The sequence below is a fragment of the Marmota marmota genome, unplaced genomic scaffold, assembly GCF_001458135.2.
Source record: "Marmota marmota marmota unplaced genomic scaffold, marMar, whole genome shotgun sequence".
Lineage (NCBI taxonomy): Eukaryota > Metazoa > Chordata > Mammalia > Rodentia > Sciuridae > Marmota > Marmota marmota.
Window position 1 is genome coordinate 19,831,978 of NW_025999982.1, and position 25,469 is coordinate 19,857,446.

General features: G+C 34.9%; 1 protein-coding gene across 1 annotated transcript in view; it reads left to right on the forward strand.

Moving 5' to 3' along the window:
- The first annotated feature begins 477 nt into the window (after positions 1-477).
- Fbxo9 (F-box protein 9) overlaps positions 478-25,469 on the forward strand; it is a 39,622-nt gene continuing 14,630 nt past the window's right edge. The window contains 7 exon segments of the mRNA XM_048805734.1: positions 478-821; positions 5,686-5,772; positions 7,834-7,992; positions 10,443-10,500; positions 12,826-12,925; positions 15,583-15,713; positions 16,459-16,577. Of these exon segments, the coding sequence (XP_048661691.1) occupies positions 504-821; positions 5,686-5,772; positions 7,834-7,992; positions 10,443-10,500; positions 12,826-12,925; positions 15,583-15,713; positions 16,459-16,577 (972 nt within the window). The 5' untranslated portion in view covers positions 478-503.

Sequence of the window (25,469 nt, forward strand, 5' to 3'; positions counted from 1 at the left end):
ACCGCCAGCCCGCCTCGGCAGGACTCCAGCTCCGCCAGAGCTGCACGCCTCCCCCATTGCATTGTGGGATCTGTAGGGGGATGCTCCTCACTTTGGCCGTTTTCCTACCCTCGTGCAGCGCACATAAGCGCATCCTTTCCTCAGTCTTAAGAGTCTGTGCACTTAAGATTAATTTTCATAACAGCCTATGAGTGCGGCTGCATTTCTGGCGCGCGCACACACAGAGTACCCAGGACGGTGTCGCGATCTTCTGGAGTCTCGGGTTTGATTCTCCTCCGGACGGCTTAATTAGGGCTTACCCTCAAATTTAGGAGAAAACATTTTTTTGAGTTAATGTCTGTTCACATTTCCCTGGGTGTTCACTGGGCCGAACACAGGGGACAGAGTGCCGCACTCCGGATTCTGGTCGCGCACATAGTAGGCCAACGCCCCGCTGGCCCGTAGCTAGGGCAAAGCGGCCGGACAGCCCGCGGCGCGCACGGACCGCGGAGGCGACACTGCGCATGCTCGGTGCGTCGGCGCAGGCTTCCGCAGCAGAGCGGCCAGCTCCACAGCGGCGTCTGAGGTCTCCAGCAGGGCCGACGCTCTTGTGCTCGTACGGTCCTCNATCTGGCCCCCTGTCCCGCGAAGATGGCTGCCGTACGCCGGGCCCGCAGTTACTGCCGCTGCCTGGTGCGCTTCTCCGACCGAGAACTCTGCTAAGCCCAGCTGCAGTAGACAGGCAGGAGTAGACACCCGACACCGAGCACCCCTCTCCAGGGGGGCGGTGCAGAGGGGGCGCAGAGAGCCCCTCGACCGCGGCCAGCCGCCCCGCCAGCATGGTAACTTGGGGAGGGGGTCCTGGGGACGCTGCGGGGCGGGCGCGGGTGCGGTGTGCAAGAGGGGCCGGGCCTGGGGCTGAAGGCCGAGTGGGAGCTGCACGGTCACCACCAATATAGGGCCCTGGTCCGAGGGGGAGTGAAGGGGATACTGGTTCTGCAGGTCCCTAGGGTTCATTTCTGGTAAACGACACCCCCACCCAAGTGAGCCCTGATGTGAGGAGTGAGCGTTTTGCAGTACATCGCAGAAAAATGCCCCAGACTTACTAGGCAGAACTAGTCTCGTCCCTCTTCAGTGATTTTATCAAAAGCAGTGTGCTTTTGAGGATTGAGGTGAGCATTCCCAGCATCCGAATTTGGGAGGGAGCCCTGGCAAGCAGACACTTGTTGATTACTCCTCTTCTGGAAAGCAAAGCCCACAGAGAGGCGGCGATTCCAGCCCCTTTCAGGAGCTCTGAGTTTAAACGCAGTGCCTGGCTAGGATGTTGGCAGGTGGTCCTGGAGGAGTGGGGATGGAAAGATCCTGTCTCACTTTCATGGCATTGAGGGCCTAAGCAGCTTCTTTAAAGTCCGAAAAGAGAAACAGCTAAGCTCCAGAGTTTGACAGCACAAATGTCATGGAACTGTTGCATGAACTATATAGTCCTTCCCCTGTGCCTTTCTTTGGTATCGAATAAATTGTCCATCTGATAAAAGTACTCTGGCCAGGGCTGGATGAATCAAGAATGAAATAGTACCACACTAGCTCTTAGAAAACTCAAATACTTATTGAATAAGCAAATGGCTGAATGCATTTATTTCTTGTAACTAGTGCTGGATGATGGAAAAAGAACCATTTGACTCTCTCTCTAAACTTTGAGTCCTTTGCCCGGAATTAAGCTCTTAACCTTTATGTTAATCCTATCTGCCGAATAAGTAAAATGAAGACTTGAGCTCCTCAACACATGAACTATTCTAGTGAAAGGTGATATTTAGATCAAATTCAATTATGAAGAAAAGTGGAAACTTCTGGGTGGTAACTGAGGACCAACTTATTTCAAGTACGATTTGAATTGACCAAATGTAGTAAAACAACAATTTTTTACTGTCAAAATCAAGGTAATGGCTAGAACTGTATTATAACACAAAGTTCAGGGGAGAAGGAAGATGTTGCGTTGTTACAGTTTTCTCCATTCTTGAGGTATGCACTATATAGCCACATGACATTTTATTAATTCAACTAATTTTTTTGAGTACCTGTTTTCAGCCTGGTATGGTGTTAGACTTTAGTATAATAGATTTTCAACCAAATCTGTAAGGTGATTTATGATAAACTTTTGATCATGAAATGTCACATCTGAAAAGGGATCTCAGAAATCACCAAATCTCTTCACAGAAGTCTCTGAAGAGGGGACAGCTGAAGCCTAGATGGGCCTGTACTGTGAATCAAGCAATGTATTGGCCCTAAGGTTACAAAGATGACCAAGATGCATTCCCTGTCCTCAGTGCACTAACTCCAGTGAAGGAAACAAAAATAATTTATCAGTATTAGAGGACACAAAACGGATAATTAGAAAGGTTGACCAAGAGCACTATCTAGAGAAAGCAGGGGCATTTCTTCAGATGAAATCAGCATAGTCTCATTGCTAGGCAAGAGAAAGAAAGGTACGTTACTAAAAAAAATACCCTATAGAACCCTTTTCTCCCATTGGCAGTGCTTCGAGTTTACAGTAATAAATCAGGCTCCTGAGAAATACACTTCTCAAAGAGATCTATAAATTCAGTCCCTCGTATTTTCCTACTAGTGATGTTCTTAGTATTAGCTTCCTGTTAGTATAACAAAATACTCTGAGATAAGTTTTTGAAGACAAGAAGTTTATTTTGGCTCATGGTTGTAGAGGTTTTACTTAAATATCCAGTGGCCCCATTGCTTTGAGCCTCTGATGAGGTAGTACATCATAGTAGGAGCACATGGAACAAACTGCTCATCTTATAGCTAATAAGCAGGGGAAAAAAGGGAGTCGCATTACTCATTTGGAGGGCACATCCCCAGTGACTTAAGGACACTTACACCCACAGGCCTCCACATCCTAAATGTTCTGCCAAATCCCAGTAGTGCCACCCTGGTAACTGAGCCTTCAACACATGGACCTTGGGGGGACACTAAGCCAAACCAAAGCAGTAGGCAAACCTGCCAATTTAACTGCCTCATTTATTTTTTTTACTGGTTTAGCCTTCACAGTTGCCAAGTATTTTACTACCTACTAATGTAACTAGTTCAAGTGTCAAAAGCATCCCTACTTTGAGTCTGGCTTCCAGAGATAAGATACAAAAGACTTATTTATGTTGCACTGTAATGTAGTGCAAGTGTATCAAGTTTTTGTGTTCAAAGAACTGTGTTATAGAAACTTTTTTTTCCTGGAAATAATTTACAGCTAAAATTTGCAATCATAAAACTTGCCAACTTTGGAACTAGGTAAAATTGGTTTTATTATTAGTTCTAGTTAAACTTCAACATAATTTTCCTGATTGCCACATTTCTAAATAGGACTGAGCACATTGAATGTTGAGCAAATTCTGTTTGCTAATAAGTCTGTTAGCTAACAGACTGAACTGAGGCAACATTTTCACTAGAAGGTAGGATTCATTTTAACAAACATTGAAAATAAAAGGATAAAATGGATGGATTCCAACATGAGACCTCTGTTAAGTCCAAAGCCACACACACAATTTCTAGTCCAGAATTATTCCACCTTAAACCACTCCAATATGTAAAAGTTGGATTATAAGACAAATAAAATAGGTTTCTTGTTATAATTCTTTGATAAGCTTTTCTAGTACATTTAAAATATTAATAAGCAGAAGTCATATTACAGAGAGCACATTTAATAATGTGCCTCTTATAAAAAAGAAGGGCTATCTTTCTGTGGACTAGTTTTTCATTTTGTTTTGCCTCCCTGTGATGCTGGGGATCCAGCCCAGGGATCATATGCTAAGTAAGTGTTCTGCCACTAAGCTACACCCCCAGCCCTGGACTGTAATCTTAAGCCATCCATAAAATAAAAACTGTTTACATAATTCTGTACCACAACTAAGCATTTTCTGAGCAAAATTGTTCTTTCTGACCACCTACTAAAACACGGTAAACTAGTGTCCAGTGGAGTTGATTTTATAGTATTAAAAAAAATTGTATCAAAATTTATCTGATTGGTTATCATTAAACTTACCAGTGTAGAAGATAATCTATGGGAAAACAACCCTGTTTCATTAATATGAAACAATATTCTGGTTTAAGAACTTGCTGAAGTTTGTGGGCACTAAAATTATTTGAGGGTTTTTTTTTTTTTTTTTTTGTCTGTTGTACTGTAACAATTGTGTTTAAAACATCTGCCATTTCACTTTGTCAGTGGCATTTCAGAACTTCCCTTCTGGATGGAAAATGTAACCTCACCCAAGAGGTAGTCTTGGGTAAGAAGAAGAAAATAAACCAAAATCAAATAAGCCTGTCTAGATCTAGTCACAATTTATAGGAAGTAAGAGGACAAAGGAACATATTTACTAATGCTGCAAACCATAAAGAAAAATGTCCCCTTTTCACCACAAATAAATTATTAAAAAGAGAAACAAGACATTCTAGCACACACCTGTAATTTTAACTACTCAGGAGACTTACTCAGAAGGCTAATGCAGAAGAATCACAGGTTCAAGGACAGCCTCAGCAACATAGCAAGACCCTGTCTCCAAAAAAGGACTATGGACATAGTTTAGTGGCAGAGTACTTCCCTAGAGGCTTGAGGCCCTGCGTTCAATCCCCAGTATGGAGGTGGTGGTGGAGGGAGAACAACAGAATGAGAGGATTACAAAAGAATTGAAATGTACCAATAAACTAGGATATGGATACCTTATTTGAATCTTTTTAAAAAAATCTTATTATACATGACAGTAGAATATATTTGACATATTTGGAGTATAACTCAATCATTCTTCTGGTTGTATATAATGTAGAGTTACATTGGTTGTGAAATCATGTACATATTGAATCTTAATTTCACAAACTATTTTCAGAAATATGAATACAAAGAATGGATATTTGATATTGAGAAATTTTTGTTTATATAGATAACTATTAAAGCTGAATCATAATTAGTTGGAGATTAATTACACTATTCTCCTTACTCTTGAGTATATTTAAATATTTTTCTCATAAAAAGTTAAGACAGTACTTTGTTGTTGTTGTTGTTATGGAACCAAAAAGGAAAACAGAGATGTTGTATTTTATTTCATCTTTTTCTAAGAAAAAGTGAAATAGTTTAGATAATAAATTAATGCTTACAGGATATATATTGATGGAGGAATTGGCTTCATTTACCTAATTATATTAAATCATTTATTTATAGTAATGGAGTTGAATTATTTTATATATAGATTGATTGGGGGATGAATGGAGTTGATGTTAAATTTGGGGGAACAGAATGTTAAGATTCATGGTGATATTAATACTGTGGTTTTGAATTAAGAATATGCCTTTCAGACTTATTTTCCTTTGGAAATAAATAGTAAGGTCCCCAATGCACCCTACAGCCTTGCTTTTTAAAGAGGATTCCACTAACTATTGACATTGTGGTATTAAGTACCAAGTAGCTGAGTAGGAGATTAGATTACAAAGGGAAACACTTATGCAGTATACATGAAAGTGTATTAATCCTGGGGCTGGGGTTGTGGCTCAGAGGTCGAGCGCTCGCCTGGCATGCATGAGGCACTGGGTTCGGTCCTTGGCACCACATAAAGTAAAATAAAGACATTGTGTTCACCTATAACTAAAAAATAAATATTAAAAAAAAATTTTAAGTGTATTAATCCTTATGTTATTTTGTTATTTTTTCCTCAGGCAGAAGCTGAGGAAGATTGTCATTCTGATACTGTCAGAGCAGGAGATGATGAAGAAAATGAAAGTCCTGCTGAAACAGATCTGCAGGCATGTATTTTCAATTATATTTTTGATTCTTATTCCACTGCTTCCCATACATAAACAGAAATTGGTCATGATTATGGAAATTTGCAGGTTTGTGTTTGTGTTGAATTTAACAATTTTCATATTGCTTTATAGAATACTTATATAACATAACTTATAGATTTCTTTTTCTATGAAAGAAGTATTAATTATTGCCATGTATTATATGGTTTTGAAGTATTCAAAATAAGGCTTAAGCATCACTCAAAACTCATAACTTTAAAGAAAAAGATTGATGAGTTTGACCTGCTAAAAGTTTTAAAACCCATATAAAATAAAGTTAACAAATAGCTAAGAACAACTGTTTACCACATATGGGCAGAAGATTCATATTCTTAATCTGCTGACCACTCTTGTAAATTAGAGGAACATGGGGTAGAAATATGTGAATTGACAGTTAACAGAAAAGTACCTATAATCCCAGTTATTGAGGAGGCTAAAACTGCAAGTTCAAGGCCAGCCTCAGCAATTTCAGAAGACCAAAAAAGGGGAGGAGGTGGGTGCTCAGTGGTAAAGTGCCCTTGGGTTCCATCTGGAAAACAAAAATTTTTTTTTTAATCTGTATGGTAAATAGTGTTTATTGCTGAGCTGGCTATGAGATCACTCATGCAGTATACATGAAAGTTTAAATTGCCACAGCTTTTCTGGAAGTCAGATTGGCAATATGGATCAAAATGAAAACCATGCATTCCCCTTGAATAGCAGTTCTAGTACATCATTCCTAAGGAAATAATGGAGGAAGTGAGTAAATACGCATAGGCAAAAATGTTTATATGCAGAGGTGTCACACAGCCTAAATATCCACTTCTTTTTTGCTTAGCACCTCACTTTTGTTGAGACTGGCTTTGAACTCATGATCCTCCTGCCTCAGCTTCAGAGCCTCTGGGATTACATGCTTGTACCACCATGCCTAGCTCTAAATATCCACTTCTTTTGTTAAATAATGATGCATTCATAGGATGAGATACACTACAGCCGTTTAAAAAGATGGAGTAAATCTTTGTGCATTGAAATAGGGAATTCATAAGCTTTCTAATACTTGTTTATTTGGAATGCTATTGAAGATGCTGTAAGAGGTATGTGTATGACATGCTAGAACCATGTGTGGGACCAAGCAGTGTCCAGGATATAGACAAACTATTTTTAAAACATTTCATATTTACCATTAAGAAGGAATCTAACAATAATACAGTTCTATTAACAATAGCTATCTTTGGGAGGGGGGATACCCCATTGTGGGCTCAGTGGGAAGGAAGCAGAGGAGTGGAGATTGCCATGCTAGATTTTATTGGGCACTTAGCATCAGTGCCCAGGGCAGTGTGACCATGCTGAGGCAATACCAGAAGGGTTGACAGTTCAGGGCTGTTTTCAAATAATTCTTCAGAAATTTGGGGTTACAAGTTCTTTATTCCCCAAAAAAGAGCTCATCATAGTCTACCTTATACAGGTCTTCACATTTTTGTTTTACATATTTAATATGGTAGGTGTTAGAAAAAATTATATTCTCTTTGAAATAGAGACTTTTATTAAAAGAAATACTTTGAACTCATCTACGGAACTTTTAGCAGCATTCTTTTTTTAATATTTATTTTTTAGTTGTAGTTGGACACAATATCTTTATTTTATTTATTTTTATGTGGTGCTGAGGATTGAACCCAGGGCCTCGCACGATAGCAGCATTCTTAATGTCTACCAAATGATAAACTTATTAACAAATTATTGGAAGCTTTACATTTCAGTCCCTCAGTCATGACTTATATTTTTAATTCTAATTTAAATTTGGCTGTCCAATACTATTAATTCTTTTGCTGTATAATCAGACTTATTTGAGGTTAATTTTAATTTTTTAAGATTTTAAGTAGAAAATTATTTGAGAAGATGATAAATATTTATTGGGTAGTTAGTAATTTATAAGACTGTTTTCTGGTCTTAGAATAACAAGAAATATACCTGGAAATATTGATAAATTGTTCCAGAGTTTAGCTATCCTTCTTTAATGTGTCCTAAAATGCTTTTCCCTTTTAGGCACAACTCCAGATGTTCCGTGCTCAGTGGATGTTTGAACTTGCCCCAGGTGTAGGCTCTAGCAGTTTAGAAACTCGACCTTGCAAAGCAACAAGAGGCTCTTTACTGAAAGCAGCAGCAGATACCAAAGGAAAACAAGAACTGGCAAAAGAAGAAAAGTTAAGTATTAATGACATTTTAACAAATTACTTTTTTTTCGCCACATAGAATTTTCACTGGCATAAGTAATCATTTATCATACTCTGGTGACATAAACATATAATTTGTAAAATAAAAGAGTTTTTTCTTTATGTAAAAAAATTTCAAAAGAAATTGTTCAAATATTAATGTCTTTTGAAAGGCAATCTTTACTTCGTGTAATGTTTCTTTATATTTTAAGTCGAAATATTATAATGCTATATTAGTTATTTTGGAAAAATTTGAACGTGCTTACAGTGAAAATATTTTGAATACTAATGCTCACTGCTCTCCTGTACTTAGTCACATGGAGTAAGCACAGCACACCATTTCATTTTTCATTATCCTCATTTATAGAGGCTTCATCTTCACACAATCAGATCCAAGTTTTTGTTTATAATTACTCAAATAATTGACATTATTAATGACGATTAAAATCTGCCAAACTTGTTTTAACTTTTATTTAGAAATAATTATAGGTTCACAGATGCAGGGAAGTTCCATGCACCCTTCACTTAGCCACCCCCTACTTTCCTTAGTAATGTTTTACCTAACTATAGTACAAAATCAAAAAAATAGGAAATAAACATTGGTACAGTCCTTAGAGCTTATTCATATTCTCTGGGTTTACAATTACTTATCCATGTGTATGTGTATAAATAGTTCTATGTAATTTTATTACATGGGTAGCTTATATAACCACTACCACAATCAAGATATAGAACGTGTCTCCCCATTGGAGGTGGCACATGCCTATAATCCCAGAAGCTTGGGAGGCTGAGGCAGGAGAATTTTGAGTTCAAAGCTAGCCTCAGCAACTTAGTGAGGCACTTAGCAACTCAGCAACACCCTATTTCTAAATAAAAAAGTTTAAAAAGGGCTGGGGATGTGGCTCGGTGGTTAAGCACCCCTGGGTCAATCCCTGGTACAAAAAAAAAAAAAAAAAGATTTTATTGTAGAATGAGCAAATTGCAATCTGGAATATGGATGCTATGATAGATCTATTAGGCATATTCAGGGAGGCAAATGAAATATTTTAAAAGGTACAATGAATAAGATTGCATAAGTTGTTTTGAAACAATTAACCTTGTATTCAAGAGTTAATAACAACTGTGGTATCAACTCAAGGTTGACAAGCAATTAACTGCTGGGCAAATGTTCTTATAGAAGTATTCTTTGTGAGCTGCCATGGTCTTTGGGCAAGTTTGCAGTTATGGCAGAGTCTGTTCTTGTTTTCAGGCAAATCATATGTGAGAGCCTTTCCCTCATGATCCTCCAGCTTTATTTTGCTAAAGTCGACATAGTGACTTCATTTAGAGTCTTGACAACTTTCACAAATTATTGTATTTCCTCAAGGATCCTTTATTCTTATAGTTATGCTCTCCCTTTCCTCCCACTTTCCCCAGCTATTCCTAACCACTGGCAGCTACCACTGATCTGTTCTTCATTTTATAATTTTTACATTCCAAGAATGTTTGGAAAATAGCATCACACAATATATAACCTCCTGAAGTTGACTTTTTCAGTGGACATAATTCCTTTGAAATCTGTCCATGTTGTGTGTCATCAGTTTGTTCTCTTTTATTTCAGGGTAGTATTGCCTGGTATAAATGTTCCCCAGTTTTTTTTTTAACCAACTGCTATGAATATTTGTATGCAGGTTTTTTTTTTACAAAAGTAAGTTTTTATTTCTCTGATATAAATACCCAAGAATGCAATTGCTGGGTTCTATGGTAAGTACATGTTTTGTCATAAGAGAAATTGCCAAACTTTTCCCAAGTGTCTGTACCATATTTCCACCAGCAATATCTGAGGGATCCAGTTTCTATGCATCCTCATTAGCATTTGGTATTGTCACTGCTTTTTAATTTTTGCCATTCTACTAGGTGTAGTGATATCTCATTATGATTTTAACTTGCATTTCCTTAATGGATAATAATGTTGCATATCTTTTCATGTGCTTTTTTTCCCATCTATATATCTCTCTGTAAAATAATGTTTATGCCCTTTTAAAATGGATTGCTTATATTATTACTGTTGAGTTTTGCGAGTTCTTTATGTATTCTAGATACAAGTCCTGGAATTTTCTAGAACAAAAGTTTTTTGATGAAGTCCAGTTTACCAACCAACTTTTTTCTTTTATGAATCTTGCTTTTGGTGTCAAGTGTAAGAACTCTTTTTACATAATCCTAGGTCTCCAAGATTTTCTTACATTTCTTTTCCTCTCTAATAATTTTATAGGTTTAACATTTGAGTCTATGGTTCATTTTGAGTTAATTTTTATGTAAGATATGAGATTTAGATCGAAGTGCATTGTTTGCCTGTTAGTATGCAATTGCTCTAGCACCAGTTGTTGAAAAGACTCTACTGCTATCCATATTCACTTTTAATACAGATTTTCAAAAGTTATTTTCCACTTTTTATTTATATAGGCTCGAGAACTCTTCCTAAAAGCAGTAGAAGAAGAACAAAATGGAGCTCTCTATGAAGGTAAAACTCAAGGCCCAAGATTATGTAGTTATGACTTTTTTTTAAGAACAACTCTTTGTTACTGATTTTTTTTAAACTAAATCTTATTTAGTAAAGAACATCAATGTTCCTATGTTTGAAATGAGTTTTTAAGTCAAAGAGTTTTAAGACTTTATTTCTATACAACTTGTCTGTTTCAAAAAATAATTTCTGGGAAACATTGTATTGGAAGGATGAGTAAAACAATGCTTTTCTACATTTAGTTTTAGTGTTTATTCTTCATTAATAAAACCTTAAAAATTGTATTCATCTTAAAATAGGGTATATTTTCATAGGTGAAAGTTACTTCAAAGGAGGAAAATATAAAGGATAAATCAAGGAATACATAGATGTTTTCCTTTTTGAGTTCTAATTTACATTTTGTCAAAAGTATATGCTTCATCTTTAATAGTTTGTTTTAATAACCCAATAGAAATTCATATGTGTTTTCATTTTTTATGGTAAATATAATCATGGGGAAAATGTTCTTGCTTGAAGCATTTGGAAATACCAAAAAAAACCAACATTTACAGTTACTTTATTTACTTGCAAGTTTCTTACACATTTTTAAAGGGTCCAGTTGGTCACATCTCTATTCAGTCTTCCGTCTTGTTTGTAATACTTCCGATTCAGCTTAAAATATGGTAATTCACCCAGAATGAAATAGAACATAGCAAAAAAAGGCAATGCTGGAGGCATTATAATACCTGACTCCAAATTATACTACAGAGTTATATTAACAAAAAGTGCAGGGTTCTGGCATAAAACCACACATAGACCAGTGTTACAGAATAGAAGACACAAAAACAAATCCACACCTGCAGTCATCTGATCCTTGACAAATGTGCCAAAAACATACATTAAAGAAAAAAAGAGCCTTTTTAAAACAAATGTTGCTGGGAAAACTGCTTATCCATAAGTAGAAGAATGAAACTAGACTCTTATCTCTCACCCTGCACAAAAATCAAATTAAAATATATCAAATATCTAGATATATGAACAGAAACTATGCAACTCCTAGGAAAAAACTTAGGGTCAACACTCTAGCATAAGCAGCAAGTTTCTCAATAGGACCCTTAAAGCATAGGAAATAATGCCAAGAGTTAATATGGGACAGCATTAAATTTAAAAGGTTCTGCATAGCAAAGGAAACAATTAGGAATGTGAAGAGAAAACCAACAGAATGGGAGAAAAATCTTTGCTAACTACTTTTCTGACAAGATTAATATCTAAAATATATAAAGAAGTCAAAACTTTACAACAAAAAATCAAATAACACAATTAGTAAATGGGCAAATGAATTAAACTTCTCAAAAGAAGGAATACAAATGGCCAACAACATATAAAATGTGGTTTATATACACAGTGGAGTTTCATTCAGCCATAATGAAGAATGACATATTATTTGCAGGAAAATGGATGGAACTAAAGAACATTCTGATAAAATAATTCAAACTCAGAAGGTCAAGGGTTGTATATTTTCTGTCATGTGGAAGCTAGAAAGGAAAAAGAAAAAAGTGGGGGTGGATCTCATGAAAATCAAAGGAAGATCAGTAGAGGAAAGGGTCCAAGTGGTGGGAGGGAAGAAGTGCTGGATAGTGATATTAGTCAAATTATATTGTGTGCATGTACAAATATGTAATAACGAATACCATCATTAATGCACCAGTTTTTTAAAAGGTGGAAAAAATGAACATGGCAGAATATATTGAATTGAATAGAATTCATCCAAGGGGAAAAAGAACTAATTAGCCTCCGCAGCCCCAGACTATTGAGTATTACAGTTCTAAACCACTTGGCCAGGAGGATTATAAAAAAATCGGTTTTAAAGTTATTTAGCTAAATAAGAAGCAACTAAGCTAAAGGAAATTGGATTTGAAGGTAAAATTTCAAACACTTTCTGTTACATCCAGTAGGAGGCACTTGATTTTAATAGCTGTGTCTTAGAATGAAAAAATTTGCTTAGAAATTTTTTTGTTGGGGCCGTAGAAATTGCAATTTCAGAGTCAGAAGAAAGACTTCTGAAGAGAGACATAAAAGGGTGAGGAAAACCCTGAGACGGGGAAAAAAGATACCAGTAAAATACATCATGAGTTTCCATAACACATTAACTTTAAGAGAAAAAGTTTCCAAATCTTCTAGTAAGATTTGGAAATAAGTTTCTTCACTATGCTTCTATTGCATCTATAAAAAGAGAGTTTGGCTGTTTGTAAAGAAGTTTACAAAATTAAACTACAGTTAAGGGTAATCAAAGGAAATGACAAAAATGTGTGGTCCTAGCTAATTTAGCTTTATTTCTTCTTTTAGCCATCAAGTTTTATCGTAGGGCTATGCAACTTGTACCTGATATAGAGTTCAAGATTACTTATACCCGGTCTCCAGATGGTGATGGCGTTGGAAACAGCTAGTGCGTATATAATTTGATAGACAGTAATGCATAGTGTGTTAAAGTTAAGTGTCTTTGCCATGCTGACTCTTAACATGATGAGAAGATGGTGCTAATTCTGTTAAGCTATGTAGTATTTAGTATATCCTTATTTATAACTTACAGAAATTTTTAAATTAGGAAACTCTTAGATTAAAATATGAAAATGTACATTTTAAATAGCTTTAACAAAAGTAAGGTGATGAATTTTTTAAATAAAAGCAATGATTGCTGAAAGGAGTAAATTAAAGAATACACTTCATCCTTTTGAAACATTTGAAATAAAAATACTAAAATATAAAATAGGGCTAGTTGACCAAATGTTAATAGTGGTTAAAATCGGATGGTGCGTACATGAAATTTCATTACATCAGTCTTTCTGCTTTTGTGTTTAAACTTTATTTATTTATTTTTTATTTTTTGCAGTACTAGGGATTGATCCCAGAGGCACTTTACCACAGAGCTACATTCCCAGTCCTTGTTTTCTTTTTTTATCTCACTGAGTTGCTGAGGCTGACCTCAAACTTGCAATCCTCCTGCCTTAGCCTCCAAGTTGCTAGGTGTGTGCCACAGAGCATAGCAAAACATTTTACATTTTAAAAGTGGGATTTTATTAGGAAAATGCTGAACTCTAACAAAATATTAATCTCATAAATTCTAAAGTAACATTGTTTAAAACTATAGGTATAGCCGGGCAGGGTGACACAGGCCTAAAATTCCAGCAAATTAGGAAGCCAAGGAAGAAGGATCACAAGTTCAAGGCCAGCCTGGACAACTTAGTGAGACCTTGTCTCAAATTTAAAAAAGGACTGGGAATGTAGCTCAGTGGTAGAGTACCATTGAGTTCAATTCCCAATACTTTAAAAGAAAAAAAAAAAAGATGTAAGATGGAAATATTTCTAAAAGAAATTGCATTTCACTCTGTGGATGTCATTTGCATCAAAGTTATGAAGTTACACTGAAGGTTTAATATGAACAAAGACCAAGAGAACATATTTTTAAGTCAATGTTATCAAAGATATTTGTAAGACAACTATAAAATTGTTTTGGTCCAATACCTCTATCCCCAGGAGTCCATTTTGATGATATTAGAAGGAAAGGGTGTCTGTACCTATGGGAGAATGTCAGGTTTTAAAAATAGACTTTTGGTAAGGAGATTTTGACTATTACTATATTCATTGTTATGAATAATTAGGTTACGTTTATCAGTGATATGTGCTTATTGCCGTGTGTGTGTGTGTGTGTGTGTGTGTGTGGTTTTGAGGATTGAAGCCAGGTCCTCATGCATATTAGGCAGGTGCTCTACCACTGAGCTAAATTCTAAGCCATTTTAATTATTTTTGAGACAGGGTCTTGCTAGCTTGTCCAGGCTGGCCTTGAACTTGCAGTTCTCCTGCCTCAGCCTCATTAGTAACTTAGATTATAGGCATGCATTTGCCAGTGTTTCTTAAATGCATGTGTGATGTGTGTGTATGTGTATATGTGTATGTGTATATGTATATTTTATGTATATATATTTAATACACACATATGTATATAAACACACATATATAAGCATTTAAGAATTGGATAAACCATATTGTAAACATCCAATGAAGTCAATGTTAACTGCCTGTTTGAGACTTTGATCTAACAGTATTTTTCACCAAATTGGAGTTAACAGTGTGAGAGAGTTCATACTTAAAATGAATCATTTGGGCTTTTTCTAAACCTTCTTTAAGTTTGGGTAGAGTCATTCAGAGCTAGGTATTTAGCCAATTTAAAAAAAAAAAAAAGGCTGAGTGCTGTTAAGGAAAATTGTGTTAGAACATTAAAGAAGCATTTGTTTTTCTGTCCCATTCTTTTATACAAACCCAAGTACTATCAGAGTTTTTCAAAGATAGTCGGTTTTTAATTACCTGATTGATAAACCTTGGAAGTTTGATGGGCTTATTATTGTTTTGGTTTTTGCCTTCCCCAGTAAAATATTAGTAAACTAGCCATTGAGTCCAACTAACCTCAGTCAGACTTGCTTTTTGTTGTATTATAAAAAAACCTTTCTGGTTCCCTTATTTCTCATTCAAGCCTTTTGTAAGTCTGATCATCTTTAATGTTAATGTCAAGAAAAATGGAGAGCTAGACTTTAAAAATTCTTAACTACACATTATTATATCATGGTAGGTGATATGTGTGGACCCTAAGATCTTTCCAAAGTAGATGTTTTCTTTTAAAAGATAATTAGATATATCTATAAGAAAAATCTTGGTAAGTAAGAACCTCAAATGATATCAGAATATTTGATTTTTATCTAGTTAGAAAGAATTTAGATTACTTAAAAAATTACTTATGTAAGATTTTCAGTTCATTTGACAATTTTCACTTAACTTATGAAATGTCTAAAATAAAACTAAGTAATCTCATTACCTAAATCCCCAAACCCTAATTCTTAATGGGTTATCACTGAAATGTTTTTCTTTGAAAAACTTGGTGTGATAACTCCTTTACAAGGCAGGATAAACTACTATTGCAGTTTTTTAAAGCAGTAAGAAAGCTTGTTTTTAATGACTTTCTAAAACAGATTTGAAAGTGTTATGAAAAATCAGTTTCTAAATTTATGTTCATAGTCTGAGACACTTTATTCATCTCCCTTCTTTTTTCAGCATTGAAGATAATGATGATGATAGCAAGATGGCAGATCTCTTGTCCTACTTCCAGCAGCAGCTCACATTTCAGGAGTCTGTGCTCAAACTGTGTCAGCCTGAGCTTGAGAGCAGTCAGACTCACATATCAGGTGTGGATTCTTGGTTGTTTTTACCTTAGGTTGAAGTTTTCTGGACCTACATATTGCCAGATAATTGCAATATGGTGAGAGATCCACTTACCTAGATTTGTTTGTATATACTAATAAACTTTTCAAAATCTGAAACAGATAAGAGTTGAAATGCAATTGTTCAAGGGTGCCATACTTTTTTCAGTGAAGATCTGAATGGGTCAGTTGGAGTTGCTGAAGTAGTCCTCAGAAAATTGGAGTAATGCTGCTACCATAAAGATTTTAGCAGGGTAGAAAATAGTCTTGAGGCAGCCAAATGTTTGAAGTTACTGTAATTTTTCTTCAAATGTTGAATATTGTTAAAGAATTTTTCAGAGGAAGACAATTTAAAGTTTTCAAGCAAATAATTCTTTAGTGTTAATGAATGCAATATGGATCACACACATACATTAGATTATTTTTCTAACATTTATTTTAATATAACTTCCTGGTGAAATAATCTTATAAAGGAAAAGTGTGCTTTATAGAAGTAGCTTCAAATTTATTCTCTACTGAAAAAAACAATGATATTTGTCTTTTGATGCTAAAAATATTGATACTATTGGGTAGTTAAATACACTAATGCTGTATCTCTGAGCAGTACTAATAGTGTGATTTATACATTCATAAATTTCTAGTAATGCACAAATGCACTGAGAATGTAGTTTTTTTTTTGACAGTGCAATGACAAACAGGAGAGTAATTGAAGGATGATTTTCTTTTGCAGTGCTGCCAATGGAAGTCCTGATGTACATCTTCCGATGGGTGGTGTCCAGTGACTTGGACCTCAGATCATTAGAGCAGTTGTCTCTAGTGTGCAGAGGATTCTATATCTGTGCCAGGTGCTTCTTTTTTTAAATAACTCATGAAGTGGGGAAAAGGATTATTATTTTTCTGCCAGTATCATTAAAGAACTTGGTTGGTGTTTTGAGTAAAAGCTTAGAATGAACAAAAGTTTTGCAAAGCTATACTTAGCATGATTTTCTAAAATAACTTAGCATTTACGATTTGACTATTTCCAGGGTATAGAAAAAATATGTAGAAAAGATGCAGTCTCACATCCTGCTTCCATAGGGTTTGTATGCCAGAGTAGCCCACTTGGAAAAAATAATTATATTAGAAAAGTATGTTCAAGTTATTTTTTTGTTTTATTTTTGAAAATTGAACAATTTGTTCTAATTAGTTATACATGACAGGAGAATACATTTTGACACATTGGACACAAATGGAGCACAATTTCTTCTGGCTGGACATGTTATAGTCACACCAGTGGTGTAGTCACATATGTATATAGGGTAATAATGTCCATTTCATTCCACCGTCCTTCCCACCCTCACACCCCATCCTTTCCCTTTACTCCTCTCTGCCCAATCCAAAGTTCCTTTATTCTTCCCGCCCCTCTCAATATGAATCAGCATCCGCTTATCAGAGAAAACATTCAGCCTTTGCTTTTTTAGGTTTGGCCTCTTTCCCTTAGCATATTTTCCAGCTCCATCCATTTAACCTACAAATGCCATAATTTCATTCTTCTTTAAGGCTTAAGTTATTTTTATAGTGATTCTAAACCCATTAAGTGATAATGATTTGAATTTATATTGTACAAGAACTTTCTTTAAATAATATAACTTTTAAAATATTTTTATGTGAAAAATAGTTGAGTATAAAATTGTTTGAAGCTGATCTTCATGTGTTTCTTATATAAATTAATATATGTAGTCCTTAGAATCTAGAATCTTTTCATGTCTGGTTGTTAAAAATTCAAATGCATTATTTTTTAATAACCTAATTCCATTTGGAATCTTATTTTGCATAAAATATTATAATTTCTTGAAACCTTTGTTTTTGCTCATTCTCTGTGTTATTCTACTTAACAAGTACCTATTAGCGCATTTTATCCCATTATCATTCCAGATGTAGAACACCTATGAACACTTAAATTGAGTATTATTAGTTTATTTTAATGCATCTGTGTCATTGAAGTATTGGCAGAATTAAAAACTTGTAATTTAACATGGTAAGCAACTGTTGAATTACAACCAGCCTTTCAAAATTGGAGATTCAAGCAGTATTATTCCATTTATTATGTATAAGAAACAAAAATTTGGTTAAGAAAGGAAATTTTCAGGAATAAAATTTCATGTGTCATAAAAGTGAGAAAAAAATTTAAATAGACATTTCAACATAAATTTTGAAGGATTTATCTTTTCAAGTCTGACACCAATATAAGTAGATTTTGCTTCTTTAAAACTGGGTATTTTAAGTTGTAAATGGAGTTAAACATATTTTGAGTTTATCAGTATCATGTCAATTTTCAATACATCTTTTATTCAGCTCATTTTACTAATTCTATAACAAAGTTCTGTTGGGTTTGGCTTATTCTGGAAATTTATTCCCAGTTTGACCATTTCACATACTTATGCAACTGACATTCCTACTCAGCCACCATTCTGCATGAAAAAATGCAGTGGCATCTTTCATGGCCTTGCTGCTTTCACTCTTCTAATCCTAGCACATATCTCTATAAATCCTCAGTAATTGGGTTTTTAAAATTTTTTATTTTTAAAAAATTGCGGGGCTGGGGATGTGGCTCAAGCAGTAGTGCACTCGCCTGGCATGCGCGGGGCACTGGGTTCAATCCTCAGCACCACATAAAAATAAAATAAAGATGTTGTGTCCACTGAAAACTAAAAAATACTCTCTCTCTCTCTCTCAAAAAAAATTGATAGAAAAAATATGTGTATTGCATACAGCATGATGTTTTGAAGTACATATACTTTGAAGTAGTTTATTTTAATGCACCTGTGTCATTAAAGTATTTGCAGAATTGAAAACTTGTAATTTAAAATGGTAAGCAACTGTTGAATCATAACCAACCTTTCAAAATTGAAGCTTCAAGCAGTGTTATTCCATTTATTATACTGTGGAGTGGTTCAGATAATTATCATTTTGTGATGATAGTACTCAACATCCACTCTGCATTTTCAAAGGATACAGTTATTATTAACTCTAGTCACCTGCTGTACAATAGATTTCTTGAATGTATTTTCTTCTGTGTTTATATATTCTTTAATCAACATCTTCCCCTTCCCTCCTGAACCACCCCTGCTTCTGTTAGCCACCATTCTGTTCTCTACTTGTATGAGATCAATTTAAAAAAAAAAAAAAAATTTGTTATAATATATTCATATAGTCACATAATAAAATAATATAATTTGATCAATTTCAATCCCCAGTCTATCCCCTTTACCCCTCTTCCTCCCCCTGTTCCTCTTCTATTCTATTGGTCTCACTTCTATCTTTTTTAATTTGTTATAATTAGTTGTACATGGCAGTGGAATGCATTTTGACACATTGTATACAAATGGAACTTCTCATTCCTTTGGTTGTACATGCTGCAGAGTCATACCACTAGTGTAATCATACACATAAATAGGATAATAATGGCTGTCTCATTCTACTGTCCTTCCCTTCCCCACCATTCCACCCCTCCACTCATTCCCCTCTACCTAATCCAAAGTTCCTTCATTCTTCCCTACATTATCCTCCCTGCCCCACTGTGGATCAGCATCTGCTTATCAGAGAAAACATTTGGCCTTAGGTTTTTTGGGATTGGCTTATTTCACTTAGCATGATGTTTTCAGTTCTATCCATTTACCTGCAAATGCCATAATTTCATTCTTCTTTAAGGCTGAGTAATATTCCATTGTGTATATGTACCACATTTTCTTTATCCATTCATCTGTTGAAGGGCATCTAGGTTGGTTCCATAGTTTAGCTAATGAATCAACTGATTTTGTTTGTTTGTTTTTAGTGAGATCATGCGGCAGAGTCTTTTTGTGTCTGACTTATTTCACTTAACATAATGTTCTCCATTCTTTTTTATAGCTGAATCATATTCCATTGTGTATATGTACCACATTTACTTTATCCATTCATCCCTTAGTGGACACTGAGGTTGATTCTGTATCTTGCCTGTTGTGAATAGTGCTGTCGTAAATATGCAAGTGAATATATCTCTTCAACATACTAATTTCAGTTCTTTTGGATATATACCCAGAAGTAGAATTGCTGAATCATATGGTAGTTCTAGTTTTAATATTTTGAGGAATCTCCATACCAATTTCAATAATGGCTGTACTAATTTACATTCTCACTAACAATTCATAAGGATTCCCTTTCCTCCATATCCTTGTCAACACCTGTGATCTTTTCTTTGTTTGATGATGGCCATTCTAATAAGCATGAGGTAATGGCTTATTCTGGTTTGGATTTAAATTTCCTGATAGTGATGTTGAGGATTTTTTCATGAACCCGTTTTTCATTTATATACCTTATTTTGAGAACTGTTTCAATCTTTTGCCTATTTCTAAATTGGGTTATTGTTTTCTTACTATCAGGTTGATTGAGTTACTTACATATTTTGTATGTTAATATCTTACCAGATATATAGTTTACAAATATTTTCTCCCATTCTGTAGGCTCTCTTCATCCTAATTATTTCCATTACTGTACAGAAGCTTTTTAATTTGTTATAATTCCGTTTGTTTATTTTTGGTTTTATTGCCTGTGCCTTTGAGGTTGTATCAAAAACTCTTATCCCTGATCCATGTCATGAGCTTATCATATACATATTTAGTAGTTGTGTGATTTGGGGTCTTACTTTTAAATCTTTAGTCCACTTTGAGTTGGTTTTGTATATGTGTGAAATAAAGGTCTAATTCATTCTACTGCACATTTAATATTGTTTTCCCAACACCAATTATTGAAGAGACTATCTCTTCTTATGATTCTTTGTACTTCTGCAGTATCAGTTATAATGACTGTCTTTTCGTCTCTGATTTTGAGTCCTCTCTTTCCTTAGCCTATTGATTGGTTGGTTGATTTTTCTCATTTTAAAAATATCCTTTATTTTGTTGGGCTTATTTTCATATTTTACTGTTCTCTTTCATTTATTTCTGCTCTCACCTTTATGTTCTTCTGATTCTAGGTTGAGTTTTTTTCCTTTTTTTTTTCTTCAGTTCCTTGAGGTGCAATATTTAGAACTGCTTTTGCTGAATTCCATTGATTTGGGTATGTTGTGTTTTGTAAGACAAGTTGGTGTTCGGTGAACACCATAAGGTTTGTTTATCTGGGAAAGTCATTTTTTTGAAGAACTGCTTAGCTTGATACAGTATTGGTTGGCAAGTTTGTTTTGTTTGAATTTTTGTGTTTATTTACTGTTTAATTGATTCACAAAAATTAAAAAATTGTTCATATTAATGGAGTACCACATAATTAGTGTTCAATACACATATATATCACATAATATTCAAATAAGTTTAAACATTCTTACTTCCTCAAATATTGTTTCTTTACAGTGAAGACTTCTAAAATCCTTTCTTCCAATGTTTTGAAATGTACAGCATATTATTGGTATCTATAATTACCCTACTGTACAGTAGTGCACCCGAGCTTGCTCCTATCTTATAATTATTTAGTACCCTTTGATCAGCCTTTCCTCATTCCTCCTCCAGCTACTTTCCCCATCCTTTGGCAATCAACATTCTCCTAACTTCTATGAGATCAATTTTTTTTATATATATATTTCACATAAGTGAGATTATGTGGTGCTTATCTTTCTGAGCCTGGCTTATTTCACTTAATAATGATTTATATTTTCATCCATGTTTGCTACAGATGACAGGATTTCCCATTTGTGGCTGAATAGCATTCCATTGTGTATATGTATCCTGTTTTCTTTATCCATTCATCAGTCAATGGACATTTAGGTTGTTTCCATTTCTTGGCTTTTATGAATAATGCTACAGGGAACATGGGAGTGCAGGTGTCTATTCAACATATTGATTTCATTTCCTTTGTATATATACCCAGTAGTGTGATTGCTGAATCATATGGTAGATCTATTTTTAATATTTTGAGGAACCACCATACTGATTTCCATAATGGCTATACCAATTTACATTCCCACCAACAGTGTTCAAGGGTTCCTTTTTTATCACATCCTCGCCAGCATTTGTTATACCTAGTCTTTGAAATTGGCCGTTCTTTACTGGAATAAGGTAATAGCTCATTGTGGTTTTGATTTGCATTTCTGCTAATTACTGATGCTAAGCATTTTTTATGTACGTATTGGCCATTTGTATTTTATGTCTATTGAGATTTATTACCCACTTTTTTGTTGTTGTTGTTGGTACTGGGGATTAAACCCAGGCTACATCTTCAGCCCTTTTAATTTTTTTGAGACAGATCCTCTCTAAGTAGCAAGGCCTTGAACTTGGAATCCTCCTACTTTAGCATCCCAAATCTCTGAGGATACAGGTGTATGCTACTGTGCTGGCCTATTACCCACTTTTAATTGGGTTATATTGAGTTTTTAGAGTCCCTTATACATTTTAGATATCAGCTTGTTGTCAAATATGTAGTCTGCAAATATTTTTTCCTACTCTATAGGATATTCCTTTATTTCTGTTCTATGTAGATTGTTACCTTTGCTGTGCAGAAATTCGTCAGTTTGATATAATCCCATTTGTCAATATTTGCTTTTGAGGTCTTGTCCAAAACATTCGTGCCCATTCCAACCTTCTGAAGTTTCTTCTATGTTTTCTTCTACTGTTTTCATAATTTCAGGTCTTACATTTAAGTCTTTAACCCATTTTGAATTGATTTTTGTAACTGGCTTCCTTAATCTTTATACAAAGAGCCAATTTTCCCAGCACCATTTACTGAAGAGGTTATCCTTTCTCCAGTGCATGTTCTTAGCCTCTTTGTCAAAAAATCAGTTGGCTAGAGATGCATGGGCTTCCTTTTAGGCCCTCTGTTCTGTTCTGTGTGTCTGACTTTATGCCAGTAGCATGGTGTTCTGATTACTAAAGCTCTGTAATGTTTTGAAGTCAGGTGATATACTGCCCCTTGCTATGTTCTTTTTACTAAGTATGATTTTAGCTATTCTGAGATTTTTGTGCTCTGTATAATTTTGGAATTGTTTTTTTTTCTAGTTCCTTGAAGAATGTCATTGGTGTTTTGATGGAGATTGCATTAGATCTGTACATTTTTAATTGTTTTGTTTTTTAGCTTCATAGTAATATGAATGGCTTACCCATTCAGAGCATTCTGAATTTGTTTGTATAATTACTCTTAACCAGTGAGTTTTCTTCTTTCTTAGTAGCATCTGTTTCAGTTTGAAGAACTTCCTTTAGCATTTCTTATGGAATAGGTTTGGTGGAGATATATTCGCTCAGCTTTTGTTTAGGAATGTCTTTATTCCTCTTTCATTCCTAAAGGATATCTTTCTTTTCTGGGTACAGTATTTTTGGTTGACAAGTTTTTTCCTTCAGTACTCATGCCACTTTCTCCTGGCCTGTAAACTTTCTACTGAGAAGTCTGCTGTCAGGAGAATTGTAATACCACGTGATTATTTTTTTCTGTCATTTACCTTTGAGAGCTTGATTGTAAGCTGTCTTGGGGTAGATTGGCTTAAATTTTTCTGGTAACCTTTCACTTTTCTGTATAAGGATATTTGTATCCTCTAGGTTTGGAAAGTTTTCTCTTATAATTTTAATAAGTTTTCTATCCCTTTGACATCCTCAAGCCCTTCTTGAACCCAAATTACCTGAATATTTATTCTTTTAGTACTGTCCTAAATTCCATAAACTTTCTTGCTCCTTTCTTTTTTCCTTCAACTTTATGTTTTCAAATAGTCTGTCTTCAAGCTAATTCTTTCCTCTGTTTGATCTATCCTGCTATTGATTCTTAGGCTATGTTTTTAATTTGCTGAGTATATTTTGTAGATCAAGGATTTTTTTAGAATTTAAAAAAAAACAGCTTTATTGAAATACAATTGATTGCATCTATTTAAAGTGTGAAATTTGATGAGATTTTATTATTGATTCTTTTTATTTATATATAAAAAGGATACATTTTAACATAATCACAAAAGCACAGAACATAGTTTACTAGATACAGTCTCCAACACTTCTCTCCTCCCCTCCTCTACCCCCTGTTCACTTCCCTCTACTGATCTTCTACAGTTTATTTACAGTTTTTTTAAATTAGTGTCTTATGTATATACTTGATATCGGGATTCACTGTGCTATATTCATATATTTACATATGAAAGTTCAGTCTGATTCATTCCACTTGTTCTTTTCTTTTCCCATCCCTCCTTCCTCCCTCTTAATCCCGTTTACCTACTCTACTGATCTTTCCTCTATTTTGATGAAATTCCCTCTCCCTTTTCTTTCTCCTTGTCCTCGCTTTATTTTGGATTGGCTTCTGTATATCAGAGAAAATATTCAACCTTTGACTTTTTGAGACTGGCTTGTTTCACTTACTATGATAGTCTCCAGTTTCTTCCATTTACTGGCAAATGCAGTAATTTCATTCTTCTTTATGACTAATACTCCATTGTGTATATACACCACATTTTCTTTATCCATTCATCTGTTGAAGAGTATCTAGTTTGGTTCCATAGTTGGCTATTATGAATTGTGCTGCTATAAACATTGTGAATTGCTGCATCACTGTGGTATGCTGATTTTTAGATCTTTTGTATATATATTGGGAGTAGGATAGCTGGGTGATACGGTGGTTCCATTTCTGGTTCTATGAGGAACATCCATATTGCTTTCCAGAGTGGTTGCATGAAGTTGCAGTCCCACCAACAGTGTATGAATGTATCCTTTTCTCTACTGCCAACATTTATTATTTGTATTCTTGATAATTATCATTCTGACTAGAATGAGATGTAATCTCAATGTAGTTTTGATTTGCATTTCTCTAATTGCTAGAGATATCGAACATTTTTTCAAATATTTGTTGACAATTTGTATTCTTTTGAGAAGTTTCTCTTTAGTTCTTTTGCCCATTTATTGATTGGGTTTCTTGGTGTTTGTTTTTAGTGTTAAGTTTTTTGAGTTCTGTGTATATTCTAAATATTGATGCTCTGAGGAGCAAGTAGCAAAGATGATCTCCCATTCTCTCTTCATGTTCTCAATTGTTTTCTTTGCTGTGAAGACGCTTTTTAATTTGATGACATCCTACTTATTGATTTTATTCTTGTGCATTAGGAGTGTTAAGAAAATCAGTTATTAAGTCAGTAGGTTCCTGTGCCACCATTTTGGAAGGTTGGGCATATATTTTCTTCTAGCAGTTGCAGAGCTTCTGGTCTAATTCCTAGGTTTTTTATCCACTTTCAGATGATTTTTGTGCTGAGTGAGAAATAAGCATCAAATTTTATTCTTCTACATATGGATTTCCAGTTTTCCTCAGCACCATTTGTTTAAAAGGCTATCTTTTCTCCAAAGTTATGTTTTTGGTACCTTTGTCTAGTGTGGAATAACTGTATTTCTGTGGGTTTGTCTCTGTGTTTTCTGTTCTGTTCCATTGGTCTTCATGTCTCTTTGGGTGCCAGTACCGTGGTGTTTTTGTTACTATTGCTCTGTTGTATAATTTGAGCTCCATTATTGTGATGCCTTCAACTTCACTTTTCTCACCAAGGATGGCTTTGGCTATTGAATCTCTTATTTTTCCAAATGAATTTCAGCACTCTTTTTCTTTTTTTTTTTTTTTCCTTTTAAAATATTTATTTTTTAGTTTTAGGTGGACACAATATCTCTATCTTATTTCTATATGGTGCTGAGAATCAAACCCAGTGCCTCATGCATGCTAGGCGAGCGCGCTACCACTTGAGACACATCCCCAGCCCCTCAGCACTACTTTTTCTAGTTCCGTGAAGAATGT